Source organism: Struthio camelus, chromosome 3 (assembly GCF_040807025.1).
Source record: "Struthio camelus isolate bStrCam1 chromosome 3, bStrCam1.hap1, whole genome shotgun sequence".
NCBI classification, from domain to species: domain Eukaryota; kingdom Metazoa; phylum Chordata; class Aves; order Struthioniformes; family Struthionidae; genus Struthio; species Struthio camelus.
Window position 1 is genome coordinate 36093128 of NC_090944.1, and position 15723 is coordinate 36108850.

The 15723-nt window shown below is 38.4% G+C and overlaps 1 protein-coding gene across 3 annotated transcripts in view; it reads left to right on the forward strand.

The window, feature by feature from the left end:
* ZNF451 (zinc finger protein 451) overlaps positions 1 to 15723 on the forward strand; it is a 43729-nt gene that overhangs the window by 11357 nt on the left and 16649 nt on the right. For all 3 annotated transcript variants that reach the window (XM_068937438.1, XM_068937436.1, XM_009687036.2), the window contains exons 5-10: positions 6405 to 6516; positions 7344 to 7494; positions 8302 to 8428; positions 10151 to 10304; positions 12302 to 12449; positions 13008 to 14662. In XM_068937438.1, coding sequence (XP_068793539.1) covers positions 6405 to 6516; positions 7344 to 7494; positions 8302 to 8428; positions 10151 to 10304; positions 12302 to 12449; positions 13008 to 14662 — 2347 coding nt within the window. The remainder of the gene's footprint in view (positions 1 to 6404; positions 6517 to 7343; positions 7495 to 8301; positions 8429 to 10150; positions 10305 to 12301; positions 12450 to 13007; positions 14663 to 15723) is intronic.

The window sequence follows — 15723 nt, forward strand, 5'->3', positions numbered from 1 at the left end:
CCTGCTTTTGGGATTGCATGGGACTGCATACTGGACTAGATCTTTAGAATACTATTTGCCGTATTACATCTCTGTATCAGGAAATATATTTACAATGGGACGGCAGTTATTTGAAAGGCGTGGATTTATTATTTGTGTAGCAAACTGGGAGGTCCAGTCAATACGCTCAAGGGCAGGGCTGCCATGAGAGGAACCTGGACAGCTTGAAGGAGTGAGCTGACAAGAATCTCATGAAACTCAACAAGGACACTTGGGACGGAATTACGCTCCGCATTGATATAGGCAGGGGGCTGACTGCCTGGGGAGCAACTCGCTCAAAAGGACCTAGGTCTCCTGGTGCACAGAAGGCTTGACACGAGCCAGCAGTGTACCGTGGTGGCAAGGAAGGCCAACAGTATCATGAGCTCTGTTAACAAGAGCACAGTCAGTAGATCAAGGGAAGGGATTATTCCCTCTTGGCACTTGTTAGATCACGTGTAGTGGAATACTAACACCCAGTTTTGGGCTCCTCAGTACAACAAAGATGCTGATAAGCTGCAGCAAATTCAATGAAAGTCACCAAAATGATCGGGGCCTGGAGTACTTGCCCTGTGAGGAGAGGCTGAGGGAGCTGGGCTTGTGCAGCCTGGAGAAGAGACAGTTTTGGGCAGCCTCACAGCAGCCTGTGTCCTTGGACGTTTTCTAGACCTGAATGGATAAAGTTCTGAGCGACATGGACTGATGTCATAGATGACCCCTACTTTGAGCAGAAGGTTGAACTAGAGATGTCTTGAGATTCTGTCAAACCTTAATGACTCTGTGGTTTTATAAAATACTAATTTAAAATCTTTTAATTCATGGAATTGCTTTCCAGAAATCGTGCTGACCTTCTAACCTAATTTACTGAACGCTGTTAATAGCCATTGCGCTAGGTCGCATAATTACAGTGTAGTTACAGGCTATTGTCTACTACAGACTATGCATGCAACTGTAATATAACAGAGACAGAAGAAAATGTAAAAGGCTGTCAGATATAGTGCAGTGTAGCCTTGGAGTAAAGACACCTACGCTCCTCTCCTGTCTCTGCCGCTTAGAATTTGGCAGATCTGTTAGTATCTCCAAATACAGCTTTCCAGCTGCAGAGTAGAGTCAGATACCTATGTGGCTTTTCAATAACCCGAGAGTAAAAGATTAAAAACCCTTCTGTAAATGATGAATATTTTAGAGCTGTGCAGCTGCTCACTCCTCAGTAATAAGTAATACAATTTGCAGAGCTGCAACGAAACTGCCACATTATTTTGTCTTGGCAGTAGGAGGAGTTGGCTATTTGATTTCAGTGACCATATTTTGTATTACAGTTTTCTGTATTCTGCAAACCTTCTAGCTCCTCTCATGACAAGAGAAATCACCAGGATGCTAAGTCTGTATCAATCTGCTGTCTCTCCTGCATAGCATCTTGCATGATCTTCGTCTGCATCATGGTCACAGCTAGAGGAGGTGCTAAGAGTAGCAGTAGTTCAGATGCCTCAGACTGAGCTGTGCCTTGAGTCTTGAGCTAGGAACCTTCCCACTGCTCTAGGACTTTATTAGAAGCACGGTGCCTCTAAACACTGGTAGGGAGAGTTGGCTGAGATCATAGGGTTTTTCACAGAAGGAATTATCTTGTAGCCCACTTCAAAGGTTTTTGTCAGACTTGCCCTGACTTTGATTCCCCAAAAGACAGTTATTTTTTTCCCACTCTGAAAAACAAATCATTTGTATTAGTGAGCAAGTGAGCTATAGCAGAAGTTTCCTCTCCTTTGTTGTCCCTTCTTCTTGAGGTGCACCTGTTGCTAAATCTGGCAGTTCAAAAGCAGAACATGTTACTGAGACTCATATTTCTTTCAAGATGCGCATAGGAAAGAAGTTTAAAGAATTTTCTAGAATTGTCAAAATCAAGCAGTTTTTCATTTTGCAGATGTTTTTATCTGCCACACAGAAACAAAGGGTTTAAACAATTTTTTATCAGTTTAAAAAAAAAAAAAAAATTCACCTGAAGTACTTTTCCCTCAGTTTGCAGGATATTTTAGAAATTACTTTAAAGTAAAGTTGCCTTTTTGTTATTCATAAGGTATTCTGCAAAAGGAGAAATGTTATTGCTGCTCAGTTCTGTCATTTGCTTAATCCACTGTGTCAGGCTTGATTATAATGAGAATTGTCTAGTTTTTATAGCTTGTGACCCAAGTTTAAGTGGGGAGCTAAGTTCGTCTAGTTTTTAGAGACAAGAGGAAGTATGTGTGTCCAACCCTGGATCTGTCTTGTTCAAAAAGGCAATTATATGTCCCTCACAGATGCTCCGCTGTGGGATTACAAAGAGATATGGCATACTTTTTCATGTTCATAGCAGATTGAAACCTAGATTAATAGTTGATCACTCTGCAAATACTTGCATGATTTAGGAAGAGGAGGAAGTCCATTTGGATTCCTGGGGCCATGCAGCAGGTTATTTCTTCAAAGGTACCAATATGTTTTAAGTGAAATGCTCCCTGTGCCAGGCTTTGTCACTTTGCTCCCTGTCTGCAAGAGAAATATTCTATGCTTACTGCCAGAAGACGCCAATCTGAACCAAAAATAAAAAAGCAGTCTTTTCAGGTAGGTTGTCTTGGGTCACATTGGATGTATAGTGTGTTGGGGGTTTTTTTTGTCTCTTTGGTTTTGGTTTTTTTTTTTTTTCCCCCTAGAGCTCTTTGTGAGAATCTAAAAGCAAGAACAGTAGTTTTTCTAACAATGAAGAGTAGTTTTGCTTTGGGAGGAGCACGTGCCTTTAAAAGGTGCTGTAAGAGCTGAGGGTAGTCAGTATAGCAATGTAATCTGTAGCCATTGAAGCCCTTAATGAAATGTCTGTAACCAGTAATAGCTTTTTGAATGGAACTGGAGGGTTTTTTTTGTCAAGGTGACTTTAACTGAAGTTCACAGTAAGACAAGTTGTGGTCTTAATACTAACAATCAGTTGCTAGGCAAGTATAGTTGTCTACAGAATTGAAAGAGCTCTTCTAATGGATGCGCTGGAAGAACAAAGGTTTATTCTTGGTCTGAGCAGGAAAGCAGCTGAACTCATTTCTAAAGTGCACAACATGGTTACTGAATAAGGATGCTGCTGTTAACAGAAAACGATACAGGAATTTCTGTCACTAGGATGAATTATCTTGTCCAGTCTAGTATTTATTCTAAACTATTATTTTAAAATATTTTGCATGGTCTAACTGAGCGTCCATGGGTCTAGGTTTTACCAATTCAGTTGAGAAAGTGTCACACCGTAGGAGATTACAGTTTGGCTTATACTGATAGAATTAAGCTGACACTCCTATGGAGCATTCTTGCTGCATAAGAAATATCTACACTGTAGGTACCTGAAGGTGCCATAGGCTGCTGCAAAGCACTGCATGTTCTCAGGGTTTTTTGCAATATACTGGTGAATCTTTATTATGATCTGAAGAATACTTGAAATATGGGATTGGGAGTGACAGTAGAAGTCTTAGTTGTAACCGGCAAATCCTTCTCTTCATGCCATTTGGCGCCATTTTAAAATGGGTAGCAAAATTTGGTGAGTTGTATAATAATGAACAGCCAGTCTTTATTTGAAGTGAACAAGCTCAAAAGGCAGCATACCGATATCTGGAAAAACATACTCATCACCTTTAACTTCATGTGATTTTGCATGAGGATGCTCAGGGTTGATGTCTTTAACTTTCTTTAAGTCTGAGAGGACTCTTTATAAAGAAGCTTTCATGTCTTGTAATTTGTAACACAGACACTGTTTCTTCTTGAAAATATAACCAAAATTGGCATCATGTCAGAAAAGGCATATGTCTTAAAATATATATGAAGAAGAAGCACTGTCTGCTATGTCGTTCAGATGTTACCTAAAATAGGTGAGGAGAGAAGGAATTAGTGTTCTGATTGCTATGATATGTGTGGAATTTATCTCTTGTTTTTTTCAAAGATGTTACTTTGCACCCTTTGTTTTTTCATTATCTGTGGCATTCAGTTCTTGGGATTTAAAGAAAAAATGTTTTTCATGATTTATTAGGAAAGCAGTCCATCACAGTATCATCCATGCGACTGGATATCTCTTAATCTTTTTTTTCCCCATTCTGCTTCAGGTCATCATTTGGCAGTTTCTTGTAGCTACCTTTAACTTTCTTATCCTTGTTTGTCATGATCTCTCCACACAACTTTTTCGTCCTCTCCTGTTTTTGAATGGCAACATTCTCTAGAAAAATTTCTGCTTATCTGCTTTTAGTCCCAGAACAGTCAGATGTTCATCCCCTTACCTGGTGCCAAGCAAATGAAGCCCATAGAGTACAGAAACTGCTATGTTAGCATTGTGGACCTGTAGCACTTCTCTACTGTTTGCAGCACTTAAAATACTTTTTCCTACAACATGCTATCTATCTGTGATTTTCTCTGTAGTACAATAAGTAAATTTTCAATGAGTTGCTGTGCTATAAGGTATCCCTATGTTTACTTATCCTGATGTTAGTGAAAGTGTGAAGATCAGGACCTGAGATGTAACGCAGGCCACATTTGCAAAGGAACAATGATTGCTATTTGATTACTACTACTAGTAATCAAACTCTGGAAAATGTCGTGCTGGTACAAGTTGCCCAAAAAGCAGAACGGAGTCTAGCCAGTCAGATAATTTGCATTGCTGTTATCCTGTATGGTACCACCAGGGATATTGCTAGAACGGAGGGCCCATATACCAGGAGGTGATATGTGTGTTGCCCCGGGAAGTGACTTACTATTCTGCAACATGCATGCCAAGCTGAACACAAGAAGCATGTAGATGTTAGCTGTCATGTGCAAAACGTACCTTAAGTTTTCTTCTCTCTACAAGCACTGCAAGGTGCTAGCACTGGATCCCTTTGCAACACATGAATATATTTTAAGTGTGGTGCTTGCATTTGAGATGTTTACAAATGTTTCTGTTGTGTACTTTCAGGTGCTCTTTCTGATCTGATGTCTTTTCAGGAACTACAAGTGTAAAAAACCCTATAATTCTATGATTTTTCAGGCAGTGACTGGACTGTAGCTTAACTGCCCTGGCCACTAACAGATAGCATACTGTATTTTTGCTGTAGCAGTAAGTACATTTTTTTTAAAGTGAGACACGTTTTTTTTCATGCCATTTTCATACTTTTTGGTTCTTTGACATGCAACATTTGATATGCAGGATAAGAAGCCTAGTAGGTGCCTAATAGGTAGGATCTCAGTGCATATATACAGTATGAATAGAAGGGAGCCAGGAAAATGTTCGTCAGACAAATCTGCATTGTTGCTTCACACAAACTGAGGTTCTGTTCTTTCCCGTAGTCAGACTATCTTATCGTGGCACGGCAGTAAGTAGTTGGTATCGAGGCGGGAAGTGAAAAGGCTCCTGCAGAAATAAGGCCAATGGGTTAAAATGGGATTTAGCCAACTCAAGTTAGTTTGTTTTGTTCGCTAGCTGTAATTAGTCTTGGCATGTTAGTAACACCATAGTTAGCCTTGACCCAACTGAGAAATAAGAACTAAATAAGTCGTGGTAACTCATGAAATTTGGAACTGTCTGCAGTTTCTAGTGCAGTTTTTTCATGTAGACAAATGGCATTTTATGATAGCAAGGACAGTTTGCCGGCAAAATATTAAGAAAAGCCTTTTCTTATTTATTTTTCATTCCGTTATTATGTGTTTCTTTTTTTAATCTTAAAATTCTTCTTGTTTTTGTATGTGCTTCAGAGACTATATGCCTCATAAACTATAGATGTGTCAAAAATAAATTGCTTGACTCTTTTTCTATAAAGTATTTATATGTTATATAAAAATATATAGCTAGAAGATGGCGTTCCCATGGGGTTGGCTGTCCATATGAAAACCCCAAACTGTCTTTTGTTAATTTTCTCAACTAGAATTTGTATGCAAAGAAGCCTTATTTCTTTAACTTCCAGTTTGGCCTGTCTAGTCAAGTTGACTATTAATTGCATTAGTTAGAAACGCCTCAGAAAGTATTCGCTACAGGAGTGCATTTTGTTTGACTGTGATATTACTGCAGATTTTTTTTTTTCTGCATTGTAGGTACCAATGTTGATAACGAAAAAGATCGATGTTAGGACTTCTTCACCTGGCTATTTTCAACAATGATGTTTCAAGAGCTATAGCTTTTACTGAGGACACAAAAATTAGTATTCTATTTTTATTATTTTATTGCTATTTTATTCCATCTGTATTGTGTTATATGAAAGTCAGTCAAATTGTTCTAAGATTTTTTCCTTAAGTTTTTTTTTCCTCCTCAGAGATCCATATGTAAGTTTTGAAAGTTTAACTTCATACGCATACTTAATCTTGATTTTTTTTTTTTTTTCTTAATTTAATCGCCCCTTTGCGTGATATGTTTTCCCCTTCAGGAGAAAGTTGATTCCCAGTATGCTCATGGACTGCAGGAACTAGAATTTATTCGGGGACACAGTGACACGGAAGCCGCAAGATTATGCGTGGACCAGTGGTTAAAAATGCCAGGTAATAACAGGAATGATGAGGTTTCAAATACGTAATAAGGAACCACAAATTAACGATAAATACATTAGAGGAGTAATGAACGTTTACTAAATTACTTTAAAACTAGGTTTCAATGTTACATTTTCTAAGTCAAGTTAAGTTAATTCTAAGTCTAAGTTAATTCTAAGAATTAACTAAAGTTAATTCACTTTATAGTGATTATTTCCAAGTGCTGCATTGCAGAATGGAACATGTAGTAATTGCATTAAGCAATGCTGACATTGAACTTACATGTGGCTCTGATACCTAACAAAATATTCCAATACCAGCTTTGCTTAGTGTAACATTTGAAAGTTCCTATACACTGATTTCCGTAAAAACTATTCTTACAATATCTTATTGTTTAGTAAATTTAATATGCTGAGTATAAATGACACTAAGGTAGTGTTAGCTACTTCAACAAGCAAAGTTGCTAGAAGGAAAAATATTACTGTGTTACTGTTACTCAGGAAAATATGGCATTGAAAGAGGTATAAGTTCAGGAAGTTGAATCAATTTAAAATACTGCCACTGAATTATATGCAATACCTTTGATAGGAAACAGCATTGTCGTACATGAATCTGGAGGAGGGATGTCAAAGTGTTAGAAAACTGATCTTGCTACAGATTGAAAAGACAGATACTTCAACTGAAAGAGCAAACTACTTCTGTTGTAGGATTGCATTACGTATCTTTGCTAGTGTGCTTTTCAGAATCAGTATAACCTGAATTTTAAGTGCTTCAAGGTGTGACTTTTTAAAAGCCTCTATAATTGTGATTCTAGTTAGATGCTTTGTTTTACAATACAGGTCTCAAACCAGGCACCGTTAACAGTGGAAGAAGGGGTATTTATCAGAGGGCAGGTCAGACACCAGCCAGCAGCAGTCCTATTTCTTGTCCTGTGATGAATTGTAACAGAAAGTTTGATAATGGGCATCTTCTCCTAGGTCACCTGAAAAGGTAAGGCCATAGAACAAGATCTCAGTGCAAGAAATAAGTTTGAGAATATTCTTTTATTATTAGGACATTTGCCTCAAATCTATCTTAAGCTGCCTGTAGAAACAAAATTGCATTTGGAGAGAAGATAAATGTGCTATGAATTTTATATAGATGATGTGATTATCTGTGTGCATTTTTTTTTTCTATTCAAAATTAATTTCTTCCTCTTGTTAAGCATTTTTTAACATCTATTTTTTGATGTTAAACTCTGCTCCAGTTATTTCAGTTTTTCATCCAAACTTGAAAAAGAGCAAAAAGTTAACGTATAATGAAATACCTAAATGTTGTGTAAAACTTGATGATAGGGTAAAAAAGATGTCCCTAATGAAGGGAAAGATGAGCAGAAAGTAACTATTGGCAAACCATTTATCCATAGCTGATTGTTCCTAGTCAGCACTTACTGTTTCTGGGATCAATTTCCATCAGGTCCTGTCTTTTGACTAGTAAGCATGAGGAAGATAAGGCGAGAAACTGAGAGGAGGTAAAAAAGATCCATCCCCAGGAAACTGAGGCTTCGTTAGTTTTGTTGTTCTTAAAAACCATTTTAGTCCTCTGCAAATAGACCCTTCAATAGGTAAGCTGCAAAAAGAATCACCTCTGTGTAGGATGTTTCAACTGATATAGCTAATGTTAGGTCAAGTGATGAATTTTACAGTTGTAATTGATAGGCTTTTGTCCAAGAGCTTCAAAAGACACATTTTTTTCCCTTCAAAAATGTTTTGACTATTTAGAGGGGAGCTAATTTGTTAATTATTTCTTCCTCTATAGGTTTGATCATTCTCCATGTGACCCAACAATTACATTACACGGACCTCCAAATAATGCTGTTGCCTGTGTGATATGCTGCAAAAGATTTTCAACCTCTCAGCAGTACAGTGATCATCTTTTATCTAAGGCAAGATCACAAGGATAAGTAACTCACCTGACCGAACGTAATAGAGGGTTTTCAAGACCTAAAATTTTGCACAGATTTTTCTTTTAATATTCTTCCTCTCCCCTCCATTCATTCAGTCTTCCAAACAGTTTTTCTTATTTTGCTGCGTTTCAAACGCTTGAGGTAACCTAACAATACTCCCATTAAATCTAATCGTTAGGTTGTACTCTGCTGTTTACTTCTGAGAGGGCTGTTGTTCCCTCTTGAACGTTTTGTCCCTCTTTGTGGGACAAAAGGTATTGTTGTCAAAAGGTATTCCCTTTTTTGCATCTCTAAAACTAGTAAAGATAAAGGCAAGAAGTTACAGTGAAGTAAGTGACAATGAAGAGAAGATGCAGAAGGGAGGCAGGAAAAAGAGGCAACAGAATGAGAAAAGACTCTGATGCAGATGCAACTTTTTCTTCCCTGTTTCCAGTATCTCCATTGACAAGTATGTCTGCAGCTACTCACTAGTTAACTTGCAGAGTGGAGGAGGATAATGCAACATTTGAGCTTTAATTTGAACGTAAACTAATAGGACTTGCTTTTGTTGTTGTTCCCTCCTTCCATTCTGTTTGTTTCTTCTTTCTTTTTTTATTGTGCTCTCTACCTGTCTTTCCCTTAGGTTCACAACATACCACTATAAAATGTCAGTTCAGTGTAAGATGCTTAGATGTTATCTTCAGGGTGTATGGCTTTATTTAGCAGTCTGGTGTTTAAATGGATAATAGATAGCAGTTTCACAGTTGAGTATTTTAATCACCAACCCACATGTGGACCAACTTAGCTTATGGAATTCAAGGGAAGTTTTAGATACTCTGAAAATCAGGCTGCTTTTAGATGGTACATGTTCATACCTGACAAGCTTGAAAGATTGTGCCATAGTTTGTCCCTGTTCTTTTCCCGTCTCTGCCAGTTATGTGCCTATGGTATGCCTAGGGGCATCAGCAGGAGTTATTAGACAAGTTTGGTGAAAGGGAGTGGCTCTTGCAGCAGTCATAAAGATGGGATAATATTGATATGAAAAGATGAGGGAGATAATCCTAAACAAAGTTGTGGAAGAAAGCTTGTCAGGAAGATTCTATGGAAGACAGAAGAAAGGAGTAAGCAGAAGCAGAGTGCCTGAAGCAAAGCTAAAGGATTTCTGCCCTGAGGGTAGAGATTTGTGGTTGACGTAGGAGGCAAAGGGAGTAGAGGGAGCAAGGGAGAAGGGATTTGAAAAGTACAGGACTTTGATAAGAGTCACAGGCCTTTTCAGGCTACTCTGAGGAGTGGCGTTTTGAGAAGATGGAGGTAAGCAAGACTAGAGAAGAAACAAAACAATGTATCAGGAAAGCCTTGTGTTACAGTAACAGAAAGAGCTTTTACAGAGAGCCTGGATAGAGGGACTAGATAAGAATTGGTGGAAGTTAAATATAGCCTTTAGTTCTGGGAAGTTGTAGTTGCAACCAGCGGTGCAGAAGGAGGGAACAGAAGTCTTGGCAAAGTGGCAAGGATGAGTAGCTGAGTTGAGTGAGGCAGGTTGTCTAGTCCCCTCTCTCACAAGCTGAAGGTGCGTAAAGGTAGGCTGTAGGTGAACATAGATATGGTAGTTGGAAACCTGGGAGGGAAGCATATTGCCATGGGAAAGGGAAAGACATGAAGAGAGATGGGACTGATTTGTTGTCTTCATATTTCTCCTAACCAGACCGTTTTGTGTTCCAGCTAAATGAAAATGATGGACATAAAAAAGATCTCCCTCCTCAGCTTATTCAGTGTTACGCATGCCCAAACTGCTTCCTCCTCTTCACTGTAAGAGATGAATGCTTGCATCATATGTCTGGAAAGAACCACTTCCTCCAGGTTTTTAAATTGAGTGGTATGTCGCAACTTAAGTGTACTGCTTTTCATTCTTTCTGATAATTGATCCTGACAATGTGAAGTGATTTACATTTTTCTGTTGTGTAAGACAAGTTTTTAAGTTTTGTTTTTAATGAATTCATATTTTTCTCTTAAGATCTTACATGTGATTAAGTTCCGTAGGAGATGTTTTTAAATTCATGTTTTTGTGTATCAGTGATCCTCTATTACAGTTGGTTTACCGAGAGGCAGACTTTCCTTTATCCCCGTGCTGTCAGGTATCTCACATAAGCTTCTCATCCTGCAGTGACCCTATCTGATTCCTGTCCTAAATGGGTTTGCACTTAACATATGGAAAGAAACACAGACCAAACCACACAAATATTTCTATGAATCTAGCCAGACGGATTGTGATGTCTCTGCCCTCTGCTCTTCTGTCTGAAGCCTGTTGGAGGTTATTTTCTTTGCCTGCATCCTTAGCATGCCTGGAAAAGATCTGTGAAAATTTCTTCTCTATATCAACGCGAATTCCAGTCAGGTGCCTTGCACAGGCTGCGTTGCTACTGAAGCCTAAACTGTTGGCTCTGCTATGAGCTGGTAGCATCCTCAACCATACATACTAGGTTGCTCAGAAGATGTCTGATCATGATCTTGGAAAACACTGTCATTGACCTGTTGGCCTGAGTTACCAGCCATCCTAGCTGTGCTGACTTTTTGGCTTTGACATAAGCAGTAGGTATGAAAGCATTGATTTTAATGTTAGGTAAATGGTTTAGACAGATGAGACATATGTGGAGCCTACTTTTTATTTGTACGTTGCTGTATTTTAGATACTGTAGCTTTCAGGATAGGCCTGCATGGCCAAAAGGACTGGTATAGTTGATGTTCATAGCAATATGTACTGCTTCCTCCTTCCCTCAAAATACCTGCAGGAAGCGTGAGGTGAAAAAAGGCTTTGAAGGAATCTTCCTGCAAGTTGAGTCTGGGCTGCCCTGTTCACAGAACTGACAATCAGCTGCCTTGTTCTAAGTTATCTTATGTATTTTAAATCTAATGTACTTTTAATCTCAAATGGATTATTAATTCTCAATATGCTTTTACAAATTCCATGAAAATCAGTCCATAGGTTTTTAGAAAGATTACTGGTGACCTATTGCTGTGAAAAGATTAAAAGCACAAAGAGGTCAGTTTTCTTCCTTGCAGATGGGTAGCGCATAGTCACACAAAGAACAGAAAACAGAAGTGCTCTTTTTCTTCCTTTGCATTGATAAGTCTTCATGATTTGATATCATCAACTCAGTCTGTAAGATCTGGCAGTTAAATTAGTTGAAAGACCTCTCTTCAAATTACTTCCTACTGGCCATTACATCTTACGATACATGGAAAATTCAAAGAGAATTTGCCTCTTAAGATGCAGAACAATGATAGCAATATAGCAACATTCATAAGCCGTTTCCCATTCTCTTTTCATTAGAAAACTTCTTATTCTACTAGTACCTAGAGTTAGACATTGAGTATGTATCCTACAAAACGAAACAATCCTGCACCTTTTAAGGAATGCGGGGGGTGTCAAAATATATGGGAACTTTAGGCTTTTGTTTAAAGCAATAGTATATATTTTTTAAGAAAAAGTCTATGTCGTAAGAGCAGAGTAGTGGAAGTATATGGAGAGAAAGTAAGTCAGTAAGGATGTTCCCGAGAGAGACACCTGACCTGACCTTGTAGAAGGAGGACAAGGGAAGTGGAATCGATCACTGAATTTGAAGAAACAAAAACATTAGATTGCTTAACACATTAATGCAGTTTGTTAATTAACAAATTAATGCAGATTGTTAAATTAATGCAGTTTTAAGTAAAACTTGTATTGCATGGTAACTGTGGCTCAGCTCACTCGTGGTAACTTGATGTCTGAACCCTGTGACTAGCAAGCATAATTGTAGCTATGTCCTCTGAGAGCTGAAACGCTATGAAAGGACTCCAATATGTGATTGCCCTTTCCGCTGTTCCCTGCTACAGATGAAATGAAGACTGGCCTTCCTCTTCCTTTTCCATCTTATGCAAAGAAACTTCTGGTATCTCTGTGCAAAGAGGTCCCCTTCCAAGTGAAGTGTATATCCTGCTACCAGATACTACGCTCACATATGGAACTAACAGCTCATTTCAGGTTTGTAAGAGACAATTGTCTTTATGATATGAATGTCCATTGGTAGATAACGGATACCTACATGTTTATAGGGGTGTTGGTGAATTTCAGTGTGTCTAGGACTGTCTGAATGTTGACTTACAGGGGAAACTCCCCAAAACAACCCCTTCTCCATATATTTCCTTATCCCACACAATCCACTGGAGAATACTGAGCAACGTCTATATCCTTTTTGTTACTTTCTGTAACAGAGAGCAGCAGAGCTTTCTTGGTCTCTATTCTGCTATGTTTAGGTTGTCAGCATTTAATTTCTAAAACATACTGAGTGAACGACATAAGTATCCATTTTGGTGGTAGTCTTGCTTAACACCTTATTTTTTTTAAAGTGCAGAGGCTTAGGCAATAGCTAGGCATTACGTATTTCTGTTGACAAGTTAATAGGCCATCTAAAGTATCCAGAGGACGCTATTTCCATAACCTAATTGCTATAGCTACTAGGGAATATTTCAAAGTACCTCTGGAAATTTAGAAAAGTTTCAGGTTACGATAAAAACTTTTTTTTTTCCCAATCCAATCTAGAACACGTTGTCGTAATTCTGGCCCCATGGCACAGTCAAAGAAGAGCATCTCCCAAGTTGCAGAAATATTTAAAACAAAAGGTCACTGTGAGAACTGTGATAAGCTCTTTGCTGATGAAGATCAGATCATTCAACATAAGCAAAGCACTCAACATAAAATTAAAGTTATTTCTACAATGGAAGAGTCCATATTGATGTTCTGTCATATCAATGAAAAAAATAAAAATCCATCTCATTTGCGTCATATTGTGGATCGATCAAGACCACTGCTTAAAAGACCTTTGACTTTGAGTGAATCCACCAATGAAAGTGAATCTACTCCTTCAAAACGGAAGAGTGATTTTAAAGGTAAAAAAGAAGGTCAGGTAGCAAACCAAAGTCAAGGTAGTGCTTGCAAAGTAAAAGCCTGGTTTTGTGAATGCCTTCAAAAGTTTCTTACAGAAGAGTCAGTAGAAAAGCACATTTTATCAGCAAACAGGATCTGTCACAAGTGTGCTGTGTGTGGAAAGCTTGCTGAAAATTCAAGCATTATCCGCCTGCATATGAGTCGATTCCATGGGGGAGCACACTTGACTAACTTTCTTTTCTGGTGCAGAGCATGCTCTGTAGATCTCCTCAGAGAAGAGGATATTATGGGACATGTGACTGAATTTCATGGTGGACATAGTTACTATTACGAGCAGGAAGCTCTAGAAGAAGAACCTATGCCATCTGCTTCTGGCACAGCGTGCAGTTCCTCAACTGAAAGGAAAGAAAGTATTCCTACTCCTGTGGAACTCTCCCCTGAAAGGGGCTCTGTTCTGGGAAAATGGCAATGCCATATTTGTGAGGAAATGTTTGACACTGAAGACAGTGTTAAACAGCATTGCATGTCTTTAGAAAGCCATGCGTTTCACAGGTATTGCTGTGGCTTGTGCAAAAACCACTTTAGGAAAGTAGGAACACTACAGCGGCACTGCCAAGAGCATCATAACCAGGAGATACAGATTAAATACTTCTGTGGCCTCTGTGGTAATCTCTTTTTTGACACAGAACAAGAATTCCTAATCCATTATAAGGAGCTTCATAGCATGGACTATGCATTTGTGCCTGAGCAAATGGAAGTATCAATAAAAAAAGAAGATGACTTTCTGCCAGTAGAAAAAGGAGACTACTTAACCTGTGGTTGCCGGACAAATTATGTCTCCAGAGTAAACAGGAGGAACGATTATGTGAATTGTCAGAAGGTCATGCTCCAAAAAGGAAACTTATGGTTTCGCTGCTGCTTCTGTTCTGCGACTGCACAGAATTTTGCCGATTTGAACAGTCATCTCAATAGCCACACGTCAGTGAAACGTAACGAAGAGATGTATGTTGTTAGATGTGCTGCATGCAACAAAAACTTCCATGATCTTCAGAGTGCCCATCAGCACTATCACATGAAACACTGCTTCTTGCAGAAACCGGATATATCAAATCTTGCATCAGAATCAGAAAATACGTTATTCAAGTTCACGGCCAGTGGAGCTTGTGTGGACAAGAAACCCGACAAACTGAAGCTTCCAGCATATCCATCCAAGGCTCAGGAAAGGCCACAGTCTCCTTCTCTGCAGGGACCAATACATGAAAAGAAAGAAAAAAAGGAAAACTCAGCGCACTTTGAAGAACCTAGTGAAGGTTTGTAGAATTTAGATTTTTTTTTTTCCACTTTAGAAAAATATTGCTATCTTAATACACTCTATTTGAATGTCAGTGCAAGTATGTAACGTACCATTTGTCTGCATCCAGTCTATCTGATATGCATTGTTTCTCACAGTTGCCATTTGAATTCTCAGGATTTAAGTTTCTAGGACTTGAACTCAGTACTTTATGGCTACATGCCTCCTTATGCATGAAGTCTTTTAAAACCAAAAAGCAGGCAGAAGTGAGAGCCTTGGGACTGAAACATGTCAGTCTCAAATGACTTGGGAGCATAATTTGGTGATTAAAGGAGGACAGTCAAGGACCCCAAATGGAGATTGAACTCCTACAGATGCAAAAGCAGTCTATAATACACACACAATCAAGAGAAACTTGCCCTCTTTGTAGGTGTAAATATTTGTGAGACTGATAGGACTGCTCACACAAGAAAGTACTGTTATAACACTATCTTCTCAATTGCCTTTACTTTGCCAAAAAATAATTTCAGCTGAACGCTTCTATTCTCGGTATGTTTTTGCTTTTTTGGCTGCAGCTTTTTTTTTCTTTCTTTTTTGGCTTCAGCTTTTTTTTTCTTTCTTTTTTGGCTTCAGCTTTTTTTTTCTTTTTTGGCTTCAGCTTTTTTTTTCTTTTTTGGCTTCAGCTTTTTTTTTCTTTCTTTTTTTTTTTTTTAAGTTCACCTCCTTTTTAAGAATGACTTTGAGAGAAAGTACCTTATATGTTCAAAAATAGATTTTTTTTTTTTAATTATGATATATTAAGTAAGCTTTTGAGCAAAAGGTTGACATGTTGGATTTACAGAATAAAGTATATTTCTAAACATTTACACACCTTTGTGTCTAAGATGTTAAATGTCGCAGACACTTGCCATAGTAGAGGGTGCACAGTTGAGTGCTAAATGAACTGTTAAAGGCCCCAGTGCAGTGCAACAGCTATGCCTACCACAAAACACCATCCATCTCCACACCATCATATCGCTATATCCTGCTGTGCCTCCTACCTAATTTGTGCATTACTAAATGCTACTTCATTTGGTTTAA